The 27,009-nt window shown below is 35.0% G+C and overlaps 1 protein-coding gene across 3 annotated transcripts in view; it reads left to right on the top strand.

The window, feature by feature from the left end:
- Window positions 1-27,009, top strand: part of DCC (DCC netrin 1 receptor) — a 1,149,203-nt gene that overhangs the window by 951,527 nt on the left and 170,667 nt on the right. For all 3 annotated transcript variants that reach the window (XM_032422885.1, XM_032422886.1, XM_032422884.1), the window contains exon 15: window positions 15,687-15,881. In XM_032422885.1, the coding sequence (XP_032278776.1) occupies window positions 15,687-15,881 (195 nt within the window). The remainder of the gene's footprint in view (window positions 1-15,686; window positions 15,882-27,009) is intronic.

Raw genomic sequence — 27,009 nt, 5'->3', positions numbered from 1 at the left:
ATTTACTTCACTTGAAAGTCAACCATGAAGAAATTCCTGTGTTTTGGAACCTGCATGATACATGGTATTCGCCAAGAACATGGCTCTGAGAAGGAACCCATGAAAGCTTATTTTCAGAATAATAATAACATCCAAAATGATGATGATGTAGGTAAGATGTTGGGGTTCAGAGCCAACAGCTAAGAAAGAATTCTTGAAACGTCTTCCATGCAAAAAGGTGGTTTTATTAAAGCAGGGGGACAAGGACCCGTGGGCAAAAAGAGCTGCACTGGGGTCGTGAGGAGTGGCCCATTATATACTTTCAAGTTTGGGAGGGGGTTAGGGATAGCATAAGTCTCTAAAGAATTTTGGAAGTAAGGTTTCCAGAACTTTGAGGGGACCAACTATTGTTAGGAAAAGATCATTTATTACTGTTTAGTAAAAACTCAGTCATGAGACCCTCAGATGTATATCAGTGGGTCATATGCTTGGGGATGATTGCCCACATATATCTTGGGGAGTAGATATAAAGGAAATTTCCAAAGGAATTTTTATATGTTAACATAGACTTACAGGATCCTGGGGGTTGGGCTGAGATGACTTTCGCCCTTAGCAAAGTATTAACATCGAGGCAGCTGAGTTCCTAGACGAATGTCACTCTGCCTATGTCAAGGACTTGTCAGAGAGCGGTAGGTAGTAAGGCAATTTAATTTTTCTTTTGCCTTTGTTTCCCACATCAATGAGACCACCCTGAAAGAAAGAATACTACCTATTAAAATTGTCCTCCTCATTCAAAAACTAGAGTATGAAAAGTGGAAAATCTCTGGGCAGAAGAATGAGAAATAAGAAAAACAAGTTTTTGGCTAATTGGAAGAAATTGAAGAAGAGAAGAAGAAAGCTAGAAGGAGAGGAGAATGGAAGGAAAGATGGAAGGAAGGCTGGTGAGCCATATGTGTGAGTTATGATAGGCTGAAGCATAGCTTCCCTCCCCAAAATGTCCATGTCCTAATCCCTGGAATCTGTGAGTATGTTACTTTACATGGCAAAGGAGAATAGGGGATTATCCAGGTGGGCCCAGTGTACTCACAGGGGCCATTCTAACAGGGGGGCAGGAAGAGTGACAGAGGTGTGTGTGACAACAGAAGCAGAAGTTGGAGTGATGTGAGGCCAGGAGCCAAGGAAGGTGGGCAATCTCTAGAAGCTGGAAAAGGCAAGAAACCACATCATTCCTAGAATCTCAAGAAGGAACATGCACCTGCTGACATCTGTATTATTAGCTCTCCAAGAATGATATTGGAGTTCTAACTTCCAGAAATGTGATGTAAAGAATTTGTGTTGTTGTAAGCCTCTAAACTTGTGCTAATTTAAACCACTAAGGATAGCAGGAGTAGGAAACTAGTACAGTTTCCAGGAAAAAAAAACAAACGTTTTGGTGTCATTTGAGTGATTGACCAAGTACAGTGGACCCTTGAACAATGCCAGGGTTAGGGGCACTGTCCCCCACACAGGTGAAAATTCACACGTAACTTTTGGTTCTCCAAAACTTACCTACCAACAGCCTACTTCTGACTGTAAGACTTACCAATAACATAAACAGTGAACACATATTTTGTACTTTTTTATATTATGTACTGTACTCTTACAATAAAGTAAGCTAGAGGAAAGAAAATGTTTTTGAGGAAATCATAAGGAAGAGAAAATACATTGACAGTACTGTATTTATTGGGAAAAAAATCTGTGTATAAGTGGACCTGTGCAGTACAAACCCACATTGTTCAAGGGCCAACAGTATGCTTGTATCAAAATAGAAGTTTGCATAAAATAATATAAACCAGTCAGTTTGTGTTTTATTTTAGTTTCATATTAGCCAAAGGTTTTGAGGCCAAAATATGAAAACAATAAGTACTAAGCTTGAAATAGAAAAGTGGGTCAAGGAAAGGGAAAAATAATGTTATATAGAAATGAGAGGCTCAAAAGTCTGGAATTTCACAAAGTCTGAACATTTAATGAAAGCTTCATTTTATCAGGAATCAGAGATATGTTCTACAATGATAGTCTTACCTAATAGATACCTAAAGAAATAAGCTAAGGCCCAAAATTGTTGATGATTTGATGGGAGACAAACACCATGGCAAATTGCATATCCACCCAAGAATTGCTTTTCAAAAAATATTTTTAAAATATATATTTTTCTAACTTATTGGAAAAATAAAAATAAATATCATGTTATAAGCAAAGTATAGAAAATAAAGTTATTAGAAAGGAAAAATGGAAAACACTTTTAGATGAGAGAAATTCTAAAATTGAATGAAACTGAATTAACCTCCCTTTGTAAAAGGGAGAGGCTTTCAGATCCTGTTAAAAACAAAATGAAACTATGTATTTTCAAAACAAAGGAAAAAATATTGGAGAAATGAAAGTTGGTCAGAGAATTAACAGGATACAAACTGATAGGATTCCAGGGTGATGATAATAATACATAAATATACACATGCATACATATGCACATGCATACATACACACATACACAGAAATACATGCCTATATATACATACACAAGGCATATATACATACATGCATACAGACATGATACAGGCATACAGTATATACACGCACACATACGTGTACACTTGCACACATACACACAAAGACATACATACATGCACACATGCATACACACAGGCCCAGGCATACACATGTACACACATGTATATATGCACAAGACATATACATACATGCACACACATACATATACATCAACATACACATACATGTATAGGCAGTACACACACAAATACATATACACATACAAACATGCATGAAATGGATGAATAATTTTATATTGATAAAGATACAAGTCATGAAACTTTAAATCTCAAACATGTAACACTTAAAGTATGTAAACAATATGTTTTCCAAAAAATTCAAAAGATCAAACCAGATCTGAGAAAGACTCTTTTTAAATGCTTGGAACAGCATAAAAATATACACAGAAAAAATAAAAGGGAACTTAAAAGACAAAGCATGGGCTGAGAAAATTTAGCATGCTTCAGTCACAATTTGAAAAGAAAATAAAGAATGGAGGAGAAATAATTTTTGAAGAGATTAGTGAGAGTTTTCCAGAATTGATGAAATACATGGATTATCAGATTCAGGAATAATGCTTTACCTTTGATACATTGTATCATACCAAAGATAAAGACAAAAGAAGAGCTTAGCATGCCATGAGGAGAGATTACTTATTTAGGGACTACAATTATATTGACAAAGACTCCCCAATAGCATCAATTAAAGCAGAAAACAGTGAAATGTCTTCAAAGTGCTGATTAAAAAAATTACTATCATTAAAGAATTGTATATCCAACTAAATAATTATTCAAGGAAAGGAGACACATAAACACCCTTTACAAAAAGAAAAGTAGACTTTACTACCACCATCCTTTTTGTAAAGAATGTACTTAAAAAAAAAAAAAAAAGCTAGAAAGAGAAAGAAAGTAACCAGAGGGAAGATTAGAGAAAGTGGATAAACAAAATAATGTAACATATGGGTACATCTGAACAAATTGTGATGATCTAAAACAAAAATTATATTTTGGAGGGTTTAAAAACTTAGTGAATATGAGGTGGTAAAGAAGAAGGAGACTGTGGAGGTTAAACAGCTTTGAAATTGTTTTTATGATGTTCTTGTGAAAAGTAAAGATATAATTAACTTTAGACTACAAGATATATGTGATCTCAAAATTGAAAATATTACAACCAGAAGGATATAGAGTATATTATTTCTTATCTGGTAGAGAAGAAAAAAAATAAATAGGGGAGGGCTCTTTAGCCTATACAAATGAAACCATAAAAAAAGAAAAATAATTTGTTATGAACAAATATAAAATAGTGCATGAAAAAATCATATAAATACATTTTAATATATAATAAAAATAGGTGTAAGTGTATTAAACTCACCAGTTCGAGGATAGATTACTAAATGGAATTTTGAAAACATCCAGATCTATAGTATTTACAATTGGCAATACTTACAAATATTAAGATATGAAAAAGTTGAAAATAGATGGGGAAAAATAGCAGTCATCCTAACAAAAAACAAGTGTAGGTTTTTCTTTGGTAATTTTCTTAAGGCCAAAAACTTCTATAGGGGTAGAGAGTTGCTACATAATGATAAAAGGATTGACTTACTAAAAATATGTAAATTGTTGAAGAAATATATATTCCTTATAAATATATGGCTTTTATAACATAAATTTGTACTATTTAAGCAAATCTTGACAGATCTTTATAGAAAAATTTGCAAACCCACCATAACATTTGAGTGCAGATTCATCATTATAGAAGCAGTAAATATATACAATTATAGGTAGAAAATACAGACAACAAACCAACACAAGTCTCACCATCCAAAGATGATCAGATTATCACACTTAACACCCTAATGCGTATCCTTTAATTTCTGTCTTTATACACACATGTAAATATATACATACATACATACATAAAATATGTATATATTATAATGAAAAAATATAGATACAGCTCAAATGAGAACATATGATACTTAACTGTTCTTTAAACTTTTCAATTATTTTTATTTTTGCAGATTATGATTTTACCTAAAATCCTGATCATATTCCAATTTCTTCAATGGACCCAAAAAACTTTCTTTACAGATCATTTATATAAACTAGAATTGAATCTAGGATCACACACTGTATATAGATTTTATGTTCATTTATTTTTTTTCTTCAACTTTTTATTTAAATTCTAATTAGGTAACATACAGAGCAATATTGGTTTCAGGAGTAGAATTCAGTGGTTCATCACTTACATACAACACCCAGTGCTCATCATAATAAGTACCCTCCTTAATACTCATCACCCATCTAGCCATCCCCCACCCACCTCCCTCCATCAATCCTCAGTTTGTTCTCTATCATTAAGAGTCTCTTATGGTTTGTTTCCTTCTCTCTTTTTTCCCCCTTCTCATATGTTCATCTATTTTGTTTCTTAAATTCCACATATGAGTGAAATCATATGTTATTTGTTTTTCTCTGACTGAATTATTTTGCTTAGCATAATACACTCTAGATCCATCCACATCATTGCAAATGGCAAGATTTTATTCTTTTTGATGGCTGAGTAATATTCTATTGTACAAATATACCTCATGTTCTTTATCCATTCATCAGTCGATGGGCATTTGGGCTCTCTCCATAATCTGGCTATTGTATTTGTATCCCCTCAGGCTCTTAATCTACCACAATTCCTTTTTTCCTACGAGATTTATTGAAAAGACTGGCTTTTTGTCCTCTGTTTCAACAGCCTAATTATTTCTTGTGGTTTTAACTTGTCCCTCTAGTTTCTGTAGGTTTGTAAACTGGAAGTTATATATAAAGACCGATGTTAATGGATTTTTACACATCTCTCTCAGAATTGGAAAAAAATTAAAAAGGAAGGAATTCTGCAGATTTACCTATCATAATTGAAATATTCACACAGAGAGTCACTTATTTTTTTTCCTAAGCATCCAAAGAATATTTAGTGCTTGGCTACAAGAAAATGGATATTAAAGGTCTTGGATAATACTAAGCACATTCATTGATCACAATGTAATTAAACTAATAGTCAATAATAATATGATATCCAATACATTTGGAAATATAAGAGCATATTTCCAAATAACTCATTGGTCCAAAAGAAATCATATTATATCTAGAATATAACTTTTAGTACCTAATACCTAAGCAATCTTGTTTACTTACATATCTACTAGATTAAAAAATACTAAGGAAAGTTTCAAAAAATGGATCTTTTTTATTTTCAACAAATGCAGAAATTATTTTTGTTTTGGCTATTATTTGATAAAATTCTTGGTGAAAGCCAATGACATGCCATTAAAATACATTCCAGTTAAAGATACCAATTTGAGGGTAAGAAGTAGGATTTACTCCAATGAGCTCACAAATGTAGTCCTCTGGTGATACAACGAAGTTAGTTATGTGATTTTATACACAGAGGAATGTAGGTGTAGGTGGCATGTCATGAAAAAGGATTTCTTTCACATGGGCTTTTGATAGGAGCCATCCATGATATTCTGGGTTACTAGTTGACAAAAAGACTTGCAAATGAGATGAGCTATGGATATAGCAGCCAATCCATCATGAAATTGAAGAATCCAGCCCCTTATTCTCATTGAACTAGAGTTCATCTTACCTATAAGGAATGTTGTAGGCAAAACCAAACTGTGTTTTGAAACCAATTTAAAATCTGCTTTAGTTCTTGGGCAAGTGGTTTTTCAAAATCTCAGAGCTCCACTATACAAAGGATGGCACAAATTATTTAGACTTGGATAAATGTTCAAAGAAGTTTCAAGTCCTTTCCTTAGCCATAGCAGACTTTTTAATATCCTCATGAAGTTTTGATCCCCTTATGACTTCCTTGACTTTTTCTAAGTGTAATGGAGTAGATAAGGTTGTGGGCTCTGAAGTCCTAATAACTAGATTTGAATTCTCCACTCACTGTATTATCGTGCACAAGTAACTTAACTTCCCTAAGACCTGGGTTTTCTCATCTGTAAATAGGGTATAACAACAGAATCCATCTCAGCAGATCTGTGTGAGAATTAACTATGACAGTGGCAAGAAAGTACTCAGCAATGTGTCTGATATATATGAAGCACTCAGCAAATGCTTATTGTTGTTGCTGGTCTTCATAGATTAGATCTCAGTGGTATGAAATACTAATACCACTTGTTCTATGAAGCTTATTCTTGTTCATGATGATAAAACTTTATTGTCTGCTTTAGGGGAATAGATATATTCTCTTCTGATACAAAAGCAGGGCATGTGTTCAATATGTCTTAAAAGCCTACCATCTAATTAAAGGGGCATTGTCATATAATTATATCAATATATGCAAGAAGGCATTTGTAAAATTAGGCAGTCTATCAATTTTTTAAAAACTCAGGTTAATAGGTGAACATAAGGAAACTTTTGAAATGTTATTGTTTTGTAGAAACTAAAAGCAAGCATTCTGCTAAATAATAAAATACTAAATACATTGTTTTAAGACCCAAACAAACCAGAGATGTTGCCTACTAGTTCTGTTATTTGACAAAGTGTAGAGGTTTTGGTGAGAAATAAACACACACACACGCACACACACGCACAACTTAAAAAGCTATAACATTTTATTACAGAAGGAAAGAAATGTTATTTTTATAAATAGTGTGATTGCATATTTGGAAATTCCAAGAAACTAGACTAAAAACCTATTAGAATTAATAAGGAAATTTAATAAGGTAATTTATATTTTATATATATATATATATATATATATATATATATATATATATAGTACACACACAATAGCTTTATCTTATACTGGCAATAATTAATTCAAACATTAAAAAGAAAGGAAATGCCTTCATATGGCAACCTGAAGTATAATATCTAAGACTAAATTTAACAAATGAAATAAATGTATATGAAGAAAATAACATTTTATTAAAAGATAAAAATAAGCCATGAATAAATAAAAATGTATTTTTGATACAAAATGTTACCATTATATAAATGCTAGTTCTTCCCAAATTAATGATTAATACACTTCCAATCAGAATGAACTTCATATGGAAGAATAAATGTAAAAGAATTTGAGAAAATTTGAAAAGTAGAATAAACATTAACATTTACAATAAAGCCTGATTTAAAATCAATCAGTACTGTCTGGCATAGAAATAGACAAGTTAGATCAGTGTAACCGAATATAGAAGACAGAAATATTTCTTGCTATATTTGAGAAATAAACTTTAAAATGAAGTTGGCATTTCAACCAGCAGATTATTCAATAAATGGTGTTGAGACTATTCCCAGTTCTTCTGGTAGATGATAAAGTTTTCCTTCTCCTATATCAAACTAGTTGGCAGTGGTTGATTCTAGTGATGGAATTGAAGGCAAAAGAGAGCAAAGTTATCACTTCTTATATAAATCAAAAGTAGAAGGGTCAAGGATGGTTTTAAAGATTTTGTTGTTGTTTTTTCTTTTGGTATTTTCAAGTATAATAAAGATGGAGGGCTCAAACACTTGTGAGATGAGATGATCTCTCAAGGTATCATTCCTACTGTAGAAGATTGTGTTCTCCCTCCTGTGTTCTTCACATTAGTAGTGGTACCCATATCCACCAGTCATCCAAGCCAGCAGATTCCCTGTCCTCAACTCCTCCATTATTGCTCCCTACGCATATACCCCAAACCTGTCATTTCTACTTCCCTAACAGACTTGGAATCCATCCCCTCCTCTCCACTCCCACCATCCTACTTTATGTCAGGCTGTCATCCTTTGTCACCTGAAAATAGCCTCCCACCTGGTCTTCCAACACCAGTTAGCTCCTCTCTAGACTCTACCACACTGCCAGAGTGATTTTTCATAACCAGATCTAATGATGTCGTTTCTCTATTCAGATTCTTCCTGTTATGCTCCTGCCCATAGCCTCAAGTCTGACATTCCGTCACATCTTTGCATATGTATGCATCTCTCCAGATGTATTCCATCATATCTCATACTTTCACACTTAGTGTTTCCTTTGCCAGAGTGCCCTTCACATGACTTCACACCTACTTGTCCTTCAAAACTCACTGGATGTTTTACTTCTAGGAAGCTTTTCTTATCTGAATTTCATTCAGATGTCTTCCCTCTAAGCCTGCTGTCTTGGGCACGCCATAAGCATCTATCCCACTCTTCTCAGCAGACTAAAAGCAAAGACCATGCTTTATTTGATTTGAACTTCTCAGTGCTTGACATGGTGCCTTAGGCTACATGGTAGATGCTTGATTAATATTGAATAGATGGGTCAATATGTAAGCATTCATAGCCAGGTATTAGTTATGTTAAACTCAGACAATGTATATAGTTTGATTCTCTATTGATGTCCATTCTTATAGTCAAAAAAACAATTACAGATAAATGAGAACTAGAAACACCCTTGTTCTATTTGGTATATTTTTATTTAAATGTAGAAATGCATTGCTTTTTTCTCAAGTAAGATGTTAAAAATGAAAACCCAAGTTTTCTAGAGAGCAGCTTGGCATAAGAATTTAGAGATATTGAGGTTTTTGTTTTTTGAACAAATTGGTCTATAGTTTTGAGAGATTAGGGTTTTAATCCAATTAGAGGAAAATGAGCGTGAAAAATTCGTGGAAGTACATCCTTTGACAAGGACTGACACCCTACTCCCCATGCCCTGTTAAAAAATAAGATTTGTTATTTGAATGGCCCCAAATCTGGAGATTATTCAGTATGAGGTAGCTGACATAAGATTCTAGTGAGATTCAATGATTTTTGAAGTTGGTGTCCCTGAACTCTAAATTGAGAAAATAAATCTCCCAGTTATTGATAGGCTCTGATCCCACAGTGCTCTTAGAAAGCTATATCAAGGGTGTCGCCTCTATCAAGCTTTGGTTTTCCCACTCAAGGACTCAGAAGTTTGTAAATAAAATTGAACTTCATTGTGTTTTTTCCTGTGTTCATTTGACATACCAACCTCCTTCCTAGACAGGCATCTTAACTTTCTGTTGGTATTTGTAAAATCAAGAACTCAACAGATGAAGGCCATTTTTCCCAACATTGGAAGAAAAAAGGACAGTTTGAGGGGGACGGAACTGTTCTGTCCCATGACAGGAGTGGTGGATACATGACTCCACTGGTATACCACTGAGTGAATTTGCTGCATATAAATTTTTAAAATATAGTAAAAAGTTAATACTGAAGATAGTAGCAGAAACAAACAAAATAAAAAGAAGGTATAGTTCATTGTTAAATAGAAGTGATTGTTCACTATAATAAATAAATAACATTCGGGCGCCTGGGTGGCTCAGATGGTTAAGCGTCTGCCTTCGGCTCAGGTCATGATCTCAGGGTCCTGGGATCGAATCCCGCATCGGGCTCCCTGCTCCTTGGGAGCCTGCTTCTCCCTCTGCTTCTCTCTCTCTGTCTCTAATGAATAAATAAATAAAATCTTTAAAAAAAAAAAAATAAATAAATAAATAAATAAATAACATTCAAAGTTTATAGACATTAGTGGCTTAAGGAAGCTGATGTCCACTGGTGAGAACAGACCCCACCAACAGAAATGAACACATTGGTATGTATCTAAATGGTCTGGAAAGATAGAATATGGCTCTGTCAATTGCCTTACGTAATTCTCTGTAAAGAAATATAGGCTATTAGGGACTAGAACAAAACTCTAACAAAATGACCCATAAAATGCAGCACACTAAATCAAGAACAGATATGTGAGTATTTGTCAAAAGTACCAGCTGCCTGACGCCGCGTGGCGGAGCCGTACACAGCAGATGGTACACAGCAGCAATCACTTCCGTTAGCAGGAGCCAGCAGGCACAAGTCTTTCCGGCCACTAGGAGAAAACAACTTTAATAACTGTATTTTCATTTCTCTGTTATTTCCTTTTTTTTTCTTACAATCCTTATCTTCAGAGAGCTATATAAAATTTTGGTAATTTTATAATTAATGACAGTCATACGTATTAACAGTTAGATTGAACCTTATAGGAAGTGTAGACGTTGTTCAGATATTTTTGAGCACTTTGTGCCAGGAACTGTTCTAGGTACAGGAGTTACAGACAATTTATGGAAGGAGATGAGGCAAGAATAATGAGCTAATCCCATCAAATAAGCACAATTAATGGCAATAAATCCTAAGGGGGGAAAAAATAGGTGATTATTAGATTAGAGATTAGGGAAAGATTGCAACTTTAAATATGGTAGCCAGGGAAGGCTGAAGTTGGAAATTAAATAACGGAAACCTGAAGGAGATAAGGGAGGAAGGCATATTTGAGGGAGAGCTTCCCAGGAAGAGTGTACAGCAAACTCAGATGCCCTGAGGTCAGAGCATGCCTGGCATGTTTGAGGAACACAAAGTGTCCAGTGTGTAGTAGATGGCTGGGGTAAAGTGAGCAAAGGGGAAAGTGGTTGGAGATGAAGAGAGAGAGCTAAGGGGGCATGGGGTAGATCATACATGACCTTTTAGGCCATGGTAAAGAACTTGACCTCACAATGTGCTACGGGAAGATTTGAAGGAGTTTGGAGTGGTCTTATTTATTTGACATGATCTTATTTGTATTTTGTTTACACATGTGCTCACACTGTATCTTATATTCATACACATTTATTTTCAATACCATCTATATGTTGATGGCTTTCATATCTGTGTATCTGACCATGGCCTTTCACTAAAACTCCAGACTTATATACCCACGTACGTCCCTGAGATCTCCACAGATGTGATTAATGGGCCTCTCAAATTTAACATGACCCAAGAACTTGCTTGTTTTTCTTCATCTCAGTAGGTCATCCACCAGTTGCTCGAGCCAAAGATCTGGGGGTCCTCATTGAGTCTCTTCTTTCCCACACCATTCACATCCAGTTTATACCTCTGTTGATTTTACCTCTCAAATGTCCCAAATATGCACACTACATTTCTACAATGGCCACCCAGTCAAGTACAAAAACATTTTTAAGGTTTCCTAATTTTTTTAAATTGTTTAAAAATGCACATGACATAAAAGTAACCATCTTAACTAGTTTTAAGTGTAGAGTTCAGTGTCTTTAAGTACATTCATACTGTTGTGTGACCATCATCAAAACCACTCTCTTCCAAAACTCTTTTTGTCTTGCAAAACTGAAACTCTGTACCCATTAAACAATAACTCCCTACTCCACCCTCCTTTCAACCCCTAGCAATCACCATTCTGTTTTCTGTCTCTATAAATTTGACTACTCTGGGTATCTCATAGAAGTGGAATCATACAATTTTAGTCCTTTTGTGTCTGGCTCATTTTACTTACCATAATGTTCTGAAGGCTTACTCGCATTGTAGCATGTATCAGAATTTCCTTCTTTTAAAAGCTGAAAAAATATCCCATTGTATGTATATACCCCAATTTGTTTATCCATTCATCCGTTGATGGACACCTGAGTCTCACCTACTTTTTGGCTATTGTGAATAATTGTGCTGTGAATACAGGTGTACAAATACCTTTTTGAGTCCCTGCTTTCAATTCTTTGGGAAATATTCCCAGAAGTGGTATTGTTGGATCTAGTGGTAATTCAATTTTTTAACTGCCATTCTGTTTTTCATAGCATTTGTACCATTTTACATTCCCACTGGGTAACTTTCTCTTTATCTTCTTCATTTTCCTTCTTAGTCCAGGCACAGTGACCTTCTTTGATTTCTCCAAATACCAAGCTCATTCTTGCTATAGGGCCTTTGAGTTATTCCCTCTTCCTGTAAAACTTTCCACCCTGCTGTTTGCTTGACTGGCTCTTTCTGATCATTCACCTTAGACTCTACCAGTAATACCTTCCTTGAGTCAGTTACTATTCCATCAGCATAGCACTTATAAGATCTCCCAATTCCTTGTGTGTTTATTCTTATTTTATCGGTCTTACCTCCCAAAAAACGATATCCCCAGTACCTAGAACTATGACTGGCACATAAGAGATGCACAATAATTATTGAAATGTCATGGGGATTAATATGATAAATTTCCTACTGTGCTATCTGTGAACACTACTCATTAGTGAAAATTGCAATCGTCACTCAAAAAATAATAACTATTCTTTAGGAACAAATTAAACCAAGATAGAATCCATAATTCCATAGTGTAATCAAGAATGGCAGTTGACCTAGTTACTGTGATAATTCAGATTTCAGTAGAAATTTGGGGCTCATTAATTTGAATATTTCAGGCAAAATGTGTTCTTTGCTTTCAAATTATTTCAATAATTACCTTAATACTTCTCTATGCTTTATGTACTCAATTATTATCCTAGAGGTACTTGTAAAATCGTTCATGTACTTCTGAGTAGTGAATTTTAGTTTCAGCCTTCAAACACATCACATACTTTCATGGCAAATTTTCTAAATTGATGTTTTATAGTTCATTCCAGTAGTAACCATTTTCCTAATCCATAAGGTCATCTGTGTTAGAGAAAACTAACTCAGGTCACATAAAAGGAAAATGTCATTTCTGTCTTTACATTAAGAAGTGAGTAGGTGGGTACAAACTGGTTATTCCAGATTATAAACAATCTCCTAACACAGCTCTCTTTATGATGGGGCCATATATTGTGAATGGCTTAGGTCTACTACTGCCTTGATGGGCACCCTTTCTTATGGCCCTGTGATCCTAAAGGGGTGGCAAAAGCCCATTAAATATTTAGTTGGGGACGCAGCATATATTCTTATGTATTGACATGCTTATTTTTATCATGTTAAAATAGTTTTGAGGTTTGGATCTAGGGTTGAAACTACTTTTATGCAGTGAAAAAAAAAGATGAGTATTGTGTACCAAGAGTCCCTCTTCTTCAAGTGCGTTTGTGCATTTATTACCCTAGTCCTTTTATAAAACTCCAAGGGATATAATTCTGTGGGTACTGACCTAACTAACTTGTTGGGGAGCTACTCTATGGTTTGCAGAAAGGTGGAGAAGTTATTGTTCTGAAAACATTTTAAATATTTTTTTCCTTTTATTCTAAAAGATATTGAAAATTGTCATTAAAATCATTAGATTTTCATATTGTTTAAAAAGTCATAGCATTTAGTTCATTTTCTAAATAAAAGATTAGGCAGATTTTCTTGTTGTTTTCAATAATTATTACAAAAGCTTCAAAAGTGTTCAACAGAATTCACTGTAGAGCCCATTACATTTCAAGGACACTGGAGAGCCTCTGTGGCAGTAGAGTTGAAAAGTATTAATCCATTCCTTTTATCTCTTTTATTACTTCTCCTTAGGGTTTATAGTGGAAAATCCTTCACAAACATTGTGTTTCTGTTGTTAAGGTTTATATCCACATTTTGAGATAATTTTTTATGACACCTTTGCATATTATGTCACAGGCTTATTTAGGGCAGACAAATAAAAGCTTGTCCCTTTTTGTTCACAAATGGGCATCTTCAGAAAAAAAAGCTCCTTTAGAAAATGCTGCTGATGTAGCATCTTTAGAATGTAGCATCTTTTGAAAAGCTGTTAGTATGGGACCTACTTTAAAAACTCTAATAAAAGACATGCTTCCATATATCACTTAAGTTAGAAGCATATGTGTTGAAAGCGGCTAAAGTTGGTAATAGAGATTATATCACCTTTTGCTATTACATGAAGGAAAAAATATATTTTAATATTACCTTTAATCATCAAAGTCTTTTGCATAATCTGACATATGTTACTTTAGAGATTATCAGTTAAGAAAGAAATAATGAACACAAGTAGTTTGAATAAGGTTCACATCACTAATATTTTTGAGTACCCATTAATTGCCAGGTACTGCGCTGAGCATTTAAAGGACTACTAGTTTAGATGGGCACATTCTTTCCTAAATTTCTTCCCAGAATACTTCTGTGATTTTCAAAAAATAGGGTACGAGTGCCTGTATTAATCCTATCAAAATATGTATCATAGTATATTATAACTGCCTTTTTACTTGTCTTTCCCATTAAACTATAAACTCCAAAGATACATGTTTTCTGTCTGCCATAATCACTCTGTCCTGTATCCTGATCATCATGGGTACCTTGCCCCACTCCCCAAACATAGTAGGTGCTCTATAAATATCTATTAAGTGAATGATGATAATCATCCACAAATGCATCATTTCTTTAGGGATGAGATCAGAGGGAAGAAGGATGATATAAAAGCCAGAATTCCAATTTATTAATTTTCAACACACAGTCTCCTTCAAAGAAAATTTATGTCTGAGTTGCATGTATATTTACTCCCTAACAGCTAACATCAGTGGTGCTACTCATAATTAGAGCACTTTATGCATTATCTCATTAAATCTTCTCAGCATCGTATGAGACCATTGCTATCTTTAGCCTCATTCTACACATGAGGAAATGGAGACAGGACGAATAAGGTCTTAAGGTTTCTCTGAGATGTGAGTATACAGTACAAATTGGAACTCTTACTTCCAGAGCTCAGGCTTCGAGGTAATCAATATTTGGAATGTCAATTTAATTAGAAGGTAATCTCGGAGAAGATAAATAACTTCATGAGGGTGCACAGCTAGTAATGACAGAGCCTGGTTTGAAACCAAATTTGCACACTCCAAAGTCTGTGTGGCTGCAATCCCAGCCGCTGTCTCCTTTTCTTTACAATGAATGCGCTTTTCAGAGATGCACTAAATTATGGGTCAAGTGCCATCCTAATCATGCTGAGCAAATCATGGCCCTAAACTGTTTCTCCTGACAATTTCTTAAGAAAAGACTGCTTTATTTTTGTTTTTTAGTTAAATCACAGTAAATAATCCTTGGGCAAGACCACTTTGACATTTCATTTCCCTTTCTATTATTCTTACATCCTCTTTGATTTCACTCAGTACTGATGATACCTAAGAAGAGTTATATGGGGGGACAGCCCAAAGAAAAAATGATTAGAATAAAGATGCATGATGCTACATGTCTATAGAAGGAACTCAGTGCCCTCTGTGCTTGAGAAACAGTGTGAAAGTCAAATCAAACATGGAAAATGTATTACGTGCTGACACAAGGAGGAACTTGGGCAGTAAGTGATACAACATTTGAGGATCTATGGAATATGATATTAAGTCTTGCTTAAATAGGAAGTTTTACCATGCTGTATGTTCTAGTATGAGACAGACTAATAATGCCTCCTTTGAATTCTAGAGTCTCAAGTCCCTGACCAACCAAGCTCTCTTCATGTGAGGCCCCAGACCAACTGCATCATCATGAGTTGGACTCCTCCCTTGAACCCAAACATTGTGGTGCGAGGTTACATTATTGGTTACGGTGTTGGGAGCCCTTATGCTGAGACAGTACGTGTGGATAGTAAACAACGATATTATTCCATTGAGAGATTAGGTGAGTAGCTATGGTTTTTATTCTATTAAGGGAAATAAATGATTTATTTGAAATCATTTTCTTTTTTAGAAACTTGTTCTTTGGACTTTTATTTTAATTTGTGACACATATTATTTCATAAGACAAGTCTCTCTTTTTCTATCTTCTATCAATCTACACACACACACACACACACACACACACACACACACACCTGTTTTTCGTCTCTGGATTTTGAATTGGGGCATTTTATCTAGAGACATTCACAACAATGGTAGGTGCTCTGCTGTGTACTTTTGCTTATGAGTCATAGAATACAAAAAGGGAATTCTATTATTTTTTTTCACTGGTCAATGGAAACTTCTAATCTTAATTCTTATAAAAAGAAAGTCAACACATTTTTTTTTCACTTTTTTTCTCACTAGGAAGATATTCTGTCAATTTTTCTTTAACACTAAATTATCTAGTCACCTTGCCTTCTTTTCCCTTGGCATTTATAGGTAAAGCTTTGTGGCTATGCCATTATGAGAATTTTCAATCAAGCCTATAAACTTAGTTATCAGACTGCTCTCTTCATACGTTCCAAGGTCTCTTATCATACTCCACCTCATTTTAATAAATACAATACTTGAATTATGACATTCCTGAATTCATTGAAAACTTGTTTATTCAGAGAGGGCTATCATGCAGTAAAAGTGTGCATATCCATTTTATATCTGATTTTCCATATTATCAAAAGAGATTATATCATTAACAGAGAGAAATCAAAGAAATATATGTCATATATAGGGTGTCAGGAAGTTAAGCTATTCTCATAAAGCACAAAGCAGGTTGATTCTACCTGTTGATTTAACACCATATTATTTGCAATGAAGTACACTGACCTCACTGGGAATACAACGTGATGGTGGGAGTTTGTGTGTGTGGGGGGGTGCTATTTATTTGTAATGGCTTTCACAAACAGAATATTTTGATGAGAAACTTGATGTGAATTTGAATACCTTTTCTTGCAGTAGCAAGAAAAGATTTTCCCAGTGCAGGAGGAAAATTGCACTGACCCATTCTCTCTATAATTGCCTCAAACACTAATAAGAGAAGTGCCTACTGAAAATCTCCATAATTCTAGTTAGCTTGGCATTTAGAAATAATAATTCTCTCGGTCAGTCCCCAAGTTTGAATGTTAAGGCAATCACATAATATGTTTTATGGCCATCAAACCTATGCCAGGGTACTGTCATTTATCCATTATTCAGTGGGCATCATCTCTGACAGTTGATCTTGATGCCACCCAGCAGAGGGAGATCCCCGTGGCCATGCCCACGCTCCCCTGTAATGAGAGTGTGGTGCAAGTGCATAATGAAGTCATGAAGGAAAACCCCAATGCTTCACCAGGGCCTTTTAGTAACAATGTTCTTTACTACAAGCAGACTTTCCAGGAATCTCCAAGGCTTGCAAAGTTGAGGCTTTTGGAAGATTAACACTGGCAGATCTCTCTAAAAGCTTAACAAGAAATCAAGAGATTTCCCTTTGTAAGATATATTTTAAAGAGCTAAGAAAACTGTACAAATAAAATGGGTATGAACCTATCTCTATGATAGATCATCATGTGTTTATTACACTTTAAAATTTATCTGGAAAGAGATTTACACACATACATTTGCATATACACAAGCACACACATATGTATATGTACACATGTATTTAAGTTCTACCAGCTGATACTCTTCTAACATAGTCCCATGTCTTAACATAAAATATGAAATAAAATAGTGTTTTATTGTTATTGTTCAAGTATCTGCATAGTTACACAAAGAAACTGGTGTTTTTTCAAAATGTGTTTTGCTGTTTACCCAAAGTGTATGTTAAACATATCTTAATATATATTAAATAGGAACAGTTTTATATATACATATAAAAATATATAAAATGTGTAGACAAGGGGCACCTGGGTGGCTCAGTCAGTTAAGCGTCTGCCTTCGGCTCAGGTCATGATCCCAGGGTCCTGGGATCGAGCCCCGCATCGGGCTCCCTGCTCGGTGGGAAACCTGCATCTCCCTCTCCCACTCCCCCTGCTTGTGTTCCCTCTCTTGCTGTCTCTCTCTCTCTGTCAAATAAATAAATAAATTCTTTAAAAAAAAAATGTGTAGACAATTTTGTATGTCTAAAGCTTTAAAAATTATATTTTAAATATCTTTCAAAAAGATATTATGAAATTGGTATGCTTACTTTAAAGTTTAATAGAATAAATGTAACAATTGGTGGTTTCTTTGCAAAGTTTGAATGTGGGCTTGAGTGAATCCTTTATCTTTTTAAAAGTTAGAACTTAAGATATGTCTAACATAAACTTCGCCTAAATCGGGGAATATATATTTTAAGGACTGTATAACAGTTATACTATTAAAAATGAATTAAGGAAAGTTATAATCTGTTAAAGCATAGCATCAGCTACAACTTCAAGTGTCATGGTTGTATTTTAGACTATAAAAAAGCTATCTGTTTTATAATTGACCAATAAACTTCTTCTCTTTGATGACAGACCAGAACTTTCCAATAGCATTTTGTTTATCAGGCATAATAATTGAGCATTTAGATACCAGGCACTGTGACCTGCCTCGGGACTCCAAAACAAAGCTTACCTAGTGCAGACATAGAGATTCATTAACCAATGTTTGTACTATTAGATATTTGTAATTAATCTTTTGACATCATGCACCTCTTAGTTTAAGAGCCCTAAATACCAGCTTTGATGTATACACATAGCATAGATCAACAAGACCTGAATTCTGGCAATGTTGGCAAAATTAATTTGAAACCAAGTTCTTCTTTTAAAAACTCACAGTGTATCTACCAATCTGTTGATCAATCTATCAATCGATCAGTTTATCTCTTTCTACATCTTTATGGAGGTATCTGTATGTATATAAACTATACATATTTAAAGTGTACAATTTGCTGAGTTTTTAAAAGAGCTTTATTGTGGTATAATTGACACACAATAATCTCTGTTTTTCAAATTTCTTCTTTAGTTTATCTCAGTAATGTTTTATAATATTCAGTATAGGAAGTCTTGAATGTTTTTGTTAGATTTAGTCCACATATATACGTGTGTGTGTGTTTATTAAATATAGTCCCTTTTTATATGGGTGTGTGTATATATGAACTACTTTAAATGGGACTGTTCAAGTTTATTTCCCAGCTGTTGCTGCTAGTGTAGAAGAATACAGTTGTTTTTAAACATTACTCTTGTACCCTAGACCTGTTAAATTCCCTATTTGAGCTACTAGTAGAATGCTCTAAGAATTTCCATGTAAACAAGCATATCGTATGTAAATAGGAACAGTTTTATGGTTAATTTCTGATCTCCTGCCTTTTATTTCTTTCTCTTGCCTTCTCTTGGTTAAGAACTCTAGCAAAATGTTGAATAGAAGTGGTGGGAGGAGGCAGTTTTGCCTTGTTCCTGATCTTAGGGGAGGCATGAAATAGGATGTTAGGTGCAGGTTCTTCACATGTGTCTCTTATCAGATTGAGGAAGTTTTCTACTTTTTCTGGATTTCTGGGAATTTTTATCATGAGTATTTGTTGAATTTTTTGAAATTATTTTCTCCTCTTCCTCCTTATTGGTATTTTTTAATATAGTGAATTATATTGATTGATTTTTGAAAGGTAGCTCATCTTGAATTTCTCATACAGATCCTACAGGTCACGATGTATTTCCCCTTTCTTGTATTGTTGGATTGATTTGTTAATGTCTATTAAGGAATTTTTGTGCCTATATTCATGAGGTATATTTGTCTACTATATTCATGAAGTATATTTGTCTACTATATTCACGAAGTATATTTGTCTACAGTTTTCTTTTCATATAATGACTTTATCCAGTTTTTTTTTAATTAAAGTTATACTGGTCTCATAAAATTAGTTGGACAGTTTGTTCTTCTGTCACTGAAAAAGTGTGTGTAAAATTTATATTTTTTATTCCTAGAATAATTGATAGAATTCACTAACAAAACCATCTGGATCTGAGATTTCCTTTTTAGGAAGGCTTTTGATAATGAATTTAACTTCTTTAACAAATATACATCTTTTTATATTTTTTTTCTTCTATTGATTTTGGTAAGTTATAATTTTCATGACATTTGTCTACATTTTGTCCCATTTGTTGGCATAGAATTGTTCATTTATAATGGTCTCTTATTATCTGTGGTGATAACTGCTATTTCATTTCTGATATTAATCATCTATGTCCTCTCTCTTTTTTGTGATCAGCCTAGATAGGGGTTTACCAATTTTGTTGATCTTTGAAGCTTTAACAATACTGATTATCTCTACTTTCTGTCTCTATTTTATTTCTTTCATATCTGCTTTTACCTTGACTATTTTCTTTCTTGTACTTATTGTAATCATACTTGCTCTCTATTTTTAATTTCTTAAGGTGGAACCTCATGCTGTAGGTTTTTAAAGCTATTTGTGTTCTCTAAGCACCCCTTCCCTTGTCTCCCACAGATTTTGATATGTTGTCTATTCATTATCATTTAATTCAAAATGTTTTCTAATTTTCCTTAATTTCTTTTTCCCCATGAGTTATTAGGTTTGTTGCTTCCTTTTCAAATTTTGTTTCTTCCTAGACATCTTGTTATTGTTGATTTTTAATTTTATTTTATCATGAATGGAAAATATACTGACTTCAACATCTTTAAACTTACCATGACCTGTTTTCATTTTGTTGAGTGTACTACATGAACTTAAAAATCATATGTAGTCTGCAGTTATTAGATACAGAGTTCTGTAAATATTGATTAGACCAAGGTCTTTGATAGTATTTCTTAGATCATCTATGTTTTTATTAAATTTTTTGATCAACAGTTTGTGAATTGCTCAGGTTATCCAAATCACCTCTTATAAACATCATCTATGTCTCCCTTTAATTCTGTTTGTTTGCTTCCATGTATTTTGGGAGTCTGTTATTAAGCTGATAAACATTTGTAATTGTTATGTCTTCTTAGTAAATCACCTCATTTAGCATTACAGAAGCCTCTCTCTATTTCTGGTAATACTCAGGGTCTTCAAGATGATTATATCTGTTATTAATATAGCTTATAAATATATACTTCTAGCCTTCTTATACTTACAGTTTACATGATCTATCTTTTTCCTTTTGTTAGTTTCAGCCTATGTCTTTTTTTTAAGATTTATTTATTTATATTTGAGAGAGAGAAAGGAGTGGAAGGGAGAGGGAGAGAGAGAATCTCAAGCAGACTCTCTGGTGAGCACAAAAACCAACTTGGGGCTTTACTAGGAGCTGGATCTCAGGACCCTGAGATCACAGCCTGAGCTGAAACCAAGAGTTGGACACTTAAACAACTATGCTACCCAAGCGCCCTAGCCTATGTCTTCATATTTAAAGATTTTCTGTGTTTGTAGGCAGTTTATAGTTGAGTCTTGCTATTTTATGCCTTCTGAAAAATTCTACCTTTTAATTGGAGTTTTTAGGCCACTAGAATTTAATGTAAAATTTAATGTTAATGTAAATACATAAATGATTGAAGTTAGGTCTATCATTTTACTTTTGTTTTCTGTTTCTCCCATCTCTTTTTCATTTACTCTTATGAATTCCTGAGCTCAGAGAACAAAAGTGATTATGTATAAATGTCCAGATGCAGTCACTGCTTTTCCAACTGAGATATTACAAGGATTTTTGTTCTCCTCGTCTAATCAGCCCATTTAAAACTATCTCATATCTTAAGGAGAACTGGTTAAAATCTTTCACCACCACCCATGTGGATTAGCAGAGATCTACAGGGAACTAATGTTCATAAACTTTGGTTTTACCCTATAAAAGGAAGAATGTACGACTAAAAGTTTTAATGATCATGTGGTACTTCTTTTGAAGTGTCTTAACCCCAGTACAAAAAGATACTCTTAGGGTTTTATTTCAGTTATTTGCTTTCATTCTTATCCTTTCACTGATGTTTATTAGAGGATATGGTTTTAATAAACTCCTATTTTTAAAACCATAGTCTAAGCATACTAAAAAGTAAATAAAAATGGAATTGAATGGCATTCTGGTTATGGGTTCAGTTCCATATTTTTCTCTCTGCCACAGTGTCTAACCTGGGGAAAAAGATTTGAACTCTGGCCTTATAATATTTCAATGAAAATGGAGAATAAGAATGTCTTTTATTGCTAATTTTGTGGTATCAGAATGTTAACAGATACTGAAAAAGGTTAACAGAAGTGGAGAAGTTGGTGTTTATAAGAGATAGAGATATCAAACTTTGGTTGTGACTGCTCCAAAAATATCAGTTTTGCCTTAATTAAAAATACTCAGCTTTTATGGGGGGAAAAACTATTTTTTTATTAATATATAATGTAGTATTTGTTTCAGGAGTACAGATCTGTGATTCATCAGTCTTACACAATTCACAGCGCTCACCATAGCACATACCCTCCCCAATGTCCATCACCCAGCCACCCCATCCCTCCTGCCCCCCCTCCACTCCAGCAACCCTCAGTTTGTTTCCTGAGATTAAGAGTCTCTTATGGTTTGTCTCCCTCTCTGGTTTCATCTTGTTTCATTTTTTCCTCCCTTCCCCTATGATCCTCTGTCTTGTTTCTCAAATTCCTCATATCAGTGAGATCATATGATACTTGTCTTTCTCTGATTGACTTATTTCGCTTAGCATAATACCCTCTAGTTCCATCCACGTCATGGCAAATGGCAAGATTTCATTTTTTTGATGGCTGTATAATATTCCATTGTGTATATATATATATACCACTTCTTCTTTATCCATTCATCTGTTGAGGGACATCTTGGCTCTTTCCATAGTTTGGCTATTGTGGACACTGCTACTATAAACATTGGGGTGCACGTGCCCCTTGAGATCACTGCATTTGTATCTTTGTGGTAAATACCCAGTACTGCAATTGCTGGGTCGTAGGGTAGCTCTATTTTCAACTTTTTGAGGAACCTCCATACTGTTTTCCAGAGTGGCTGCACTAGCTTGCATTCCCGCCAAAAGTGTAGGCAGGTTCCCCTTTCTCTGCATCCTTACCAACATCTGTCGTTTCCTGACTTGTTAATTTTAGCCATTCTGACTGGTGTGAGGTGGTATCTCACTGAGGTTCAATTTGGATTTCCCTGATGCTGAGTGATGTTGAGCACTTTTTCATGTGTCTGTTGGCCATTTGGACGTCTTCTTTGGAAAAATGTCTGTTCGTGTCTTCTGCCCATTTCTTGATTGGATTATTCTTTGGGTGTTGAGTTTGATAAGTTCTTTATAGATTTTGGATACTAGCCATTTATCTGATATGTCATTTGCAAATATCTTCTCCCATTCTGTCAGTTGTCTTTTGGTTTTGTTGACTGTTTCCTTTGCTGTGCAAAAGCTTTTTATCTTGATGAGGCCCCAATAGTTCATTTTTGCCCTTGCGTCCCTTGCCTTTGGCAATGTTTCTAGGAAGAAGTTGCCACGGCTGAGGTCGAAGAGGTTGCTGCCTGTGTTCTCCTCAAGGATGTTGATGGATTCCTGTCTCACATTGAGGTCTTTCATCCATTTTGAGTCTATTTTTGTGTGTGGTGTAAGGAAATGGTCCAGTTTCATTCTTCTGCATGTGGCTGTCCAATTTTCCCAACACCATTTGTTGAAGAGACTGTCTTTTTTCCATTGGACATTCTTTCCTGCTTTGTCAAAGATTAGTTGACCATAGAGTTGAGGGTCCATTTCTGAGCTCTCTATTCTGTTCCATTGATCTATGTGTCTGTTTTTGTGCCAGTACCATACTGTCTTGATGATGACAGCTTTGTAATAGAGCTGGGAAGTCTGGAATTGTGATGCCGCCAGCTTTGCTTTTCTTTTTCAACATTCCTCTGGCTATTCGGGGTCTTTTCTGGTTCCATACAAAGTTTAGGATTATTTGTTCCATTTCTTTAAAAAAAGTGGATGGTATTTTGATGGGGATTGCATTGAATGTGTAGATTGCTCTAGGTAGCATTGACATCTTCACAATATTTGTTCTTCCAATCCATGAGCATGGAACGTTTTTCCATTTCTTTGTGTCTTCCTCAATTTCTTTCATGAGTATTCTATAGTTTTCTGAGTACAGATTCTTTGCCTCTTTGATTAGATATATTCCTAGGTATCTTATGGTTTTGGGTGCAATTGTAAATGGGATTAACTCGTTAATTTCTCTTTCTTTGGTCTTGTTGTTGGTATATAGAAATGCCACTGATTTCTGTGCATTGATTTTATATCCTGCCACTTTACTGAATTCCTGTATGAGTTCTAGCAGTTTTGGGGTGGAGTCTTTTGGGTTTTCCACATAAAGTATCATATCATCTGCAAAGAGTGAGAGTTTGACTTCTTTGCTGATTCGGATGCCTTTTATTTCTTTTTGTTGTCTGATTGCTGAGGCTAGGACTTCTAGTACTATGTTGAATAGCAGTGGTGATAGTGGACATCCCTGCCGTGTTCCTGACCTTAGGGGAAAAGCTCTCAGTTTTTCCCCATTGAGAATGATATTCACTGTGGGTTCTTCATAGATGGCTTTTATGATATTGAGGTATATACCCTCTATCCCTATACTCTGAAGAGTTTTGATCAAGAAAGGATGGTGTACTTTGTCAAATGCTTTTTCTGCATCTATTGAGAGGATCATATGGTTCTTGTTCTTTCTTTTATTAATGTATTTTATCAGGTTGATTGATTTGTGGATGTTGAACCAACCTTGCAGCCCAGGAATAAATCCCACTTGGTCGTGGTGAATAATTCTTATAATGGACTCTTGGATCCTATTGGCTAGTATTTTGGTGAGAGTTTTTGCATCCATGTTCATCAGGGATATTGGTCTGTAATTCTCCTTTTTGATGGGGTCTTTGTCTGGTTTGGGGATCAAGGTAACAGTGGCCTCCTAAAACAAGTTTGGAAGTTTTCCTTCCATTTCTATTTTTTGGAACAGTTTCAGAAGAATAGGTATTAATTCTTCTTTAAATGTTTGGTAGAATTTCCCTGGGAAGCCATCTGGCCCTGGACTCTTGCTTGTTGGGAGATTTTTGATGACTGCTTCAATTTCCTTACTGGTTATGGGTCTTTTCAGGTTTTCTATTTCTTCCTGGTTCAGTTTTTGTAGTTTACACTTCTCTAGAAATGCATCCATTTCTTCCATATTGTCTAATTTGCTGGCATATAATTGTTCATATGTTCTTATAATTGTATTTCTTTGGTGTTGGTTGTGATCTCTCCTCTTTCATTCATGATTTTATTTATTTGGGTCCTTTCTCTTTTCTTTTTGGTAAGTCTGTCCAGGGGTTTATCAGTCTTGTTAATTCTTTCAAAGAACCAGCTCCTAGTTTCATTGATCCGTTCTATTGTTCTTTTGGTTTCTATTTCATTGATTTCATTTTTTTTTTAAGATTTTATTTATTTGCGAGAGAGAGAATGAGAGACAGAGAGCATGAGAGGGGGGGCGGTCAGAGGGAGAAGCAGACTCCCCACTGAGCAGGGAGCCCGACACGGGACTCAATCCTGGGACTCCAGGATCATGACCCAAGCCAAAGGCAGTCACTCAGCCAACTGAGCCACCCAGGTGCCCCTATTTCATTGATTTCTGCTCTGATCTTTATTATTTCTCTTCTCCTGCTGGATTTAGGCTTTATTTGCTGCTTTTTCTCTAGCTCTTTAGGTGTAGGGTTAGGTTGTGTATTTGAGACCTTTCTTGTTTCTTGAGAAAGGCTTGTATTGCTATATACTTTCCTCTTAGGACTGCCTTTGCTGCATCCCAAAGATTTTGAACAGTTGTGTTTTCATTTTCATTGGTTTCCATGAATTTTTTTAATTCTTCTTTAATTACCTGGTAGACCCATTCATTCTTTAGTAGGATGCTCTTTAGCCTCCACGTATTTGAGTTCTTTCTGACTTTCCTCTTGTGATTGAGTTCTAGTTTCAAAGCATTGTGGTCTGAAAATATGCAGGGAATGATCCCAATCTTTTGGTACCAGTTGAGACCTGATTTGTGACCTAGGATGTGATCTCTTCTGGAGAATGTTCCATGGGCACTAGAGAAGAATGTGTGTTCTATTGCTTTGGGATGGAATGTTCTGAATATGTCTGTGAAGTCCATTTGGTCCATTTGGTCCATTGTGCCATTTAAAGCCTTTATTTCCTTGTTGATCTTTTGCTTAGATGATCTGTCCATTTCAGTGATGGGGGTGATAACGTCCCCTACTATTATTGTATTGTTGTCGATATGTTTCTTTGATTTCATTATTAATTGGCTTATATAATTGGCTGCTCCCATGTTAGGGGTATAGATATTTACAATTGTTAGATCTTCTTGTTGGATAGACCCTTTAAGTATGATATAGTGTCCTTCCTCATCTCTTATTACAGTCTTTGGTTTAAAATCTAATTTGTCTGATATAAGGATTGCCACCCCAGCTTTCTTTTGGTGTCCATTAGCATGGTAAATGGTTTTCCACCCCCTCACTTTCAATCTGGAGATGTCTTTGGGTCTAAAATGAGTCTCTTGCAGACAGCATATCGACGGGTCTTGTTTTTTTATCCAATCTGATAGCCTGTGTCTTTTGATTGGGGCATTGAGCCCATTTACATTCAGGGTAACTATTGAAAGATAGGAATTTAGTGCCATTGTATTGCCTGTAAGGTGACTGTTACTGTATATTGTCTGTGTTCCTTTCTGGTCTATGTTGCTTTTAGGCTCTATCTTTGCTTAGAGGACCCCTTTCAATATTTCTTGTAGGGCTGATTTCATGTTTGCAAATTCCTTTAGTTTTTGTTTGTGCTGGAAGCTTTTTATCTCTCCTTCTATTTTCAATGACAGCCTAGCTGGGTATAGTATTCTTGGCTGCTTATTTTTCTCGTTTAATGCTCTGAATATATCCTGCCAGTCCTTTCTGGCCTGCCAGGTCTCTGTGGATAGGTCTGTTGCCAATCTCATGTTTCTACCATTGTAGGTTACAGAGCTCCTGTCCCGAGCTGCTTTCAGGATTCTCTCTTTGTCTCTGAGACTCGTAAGTTTTACTATTAGATGTTGGGGTGTTGACCTATTTTTATTGATTTTGAGGGGGGTTCTCTGTGCCTCCTGGATTTTGATGCCTGTTTCCTTCCCCAAATTAGGGAAGTTCTCTGCT

This window comes from Phoca vitulina, unplaced genomic scaffold (genome assembly GCF_004348235.1).
Source record: "Phoca vitulina isolate PV1807 unplaced genomic scaffold, GSC_HSeal_1.0 scaffold27, whole genome shotgun sequence".
Classification (NCBI taxonomy): Eukaryota; Metazoa; Chordata; class Mammalia; order Carnivora; family Phocidae; genus Phoca; species Phoca vitulina.
The sequence above is the reverse complement of the archived record's forward strand: the minus strand, read 5'-3'. Positions and strand labels throughout refer to the sequence as shown.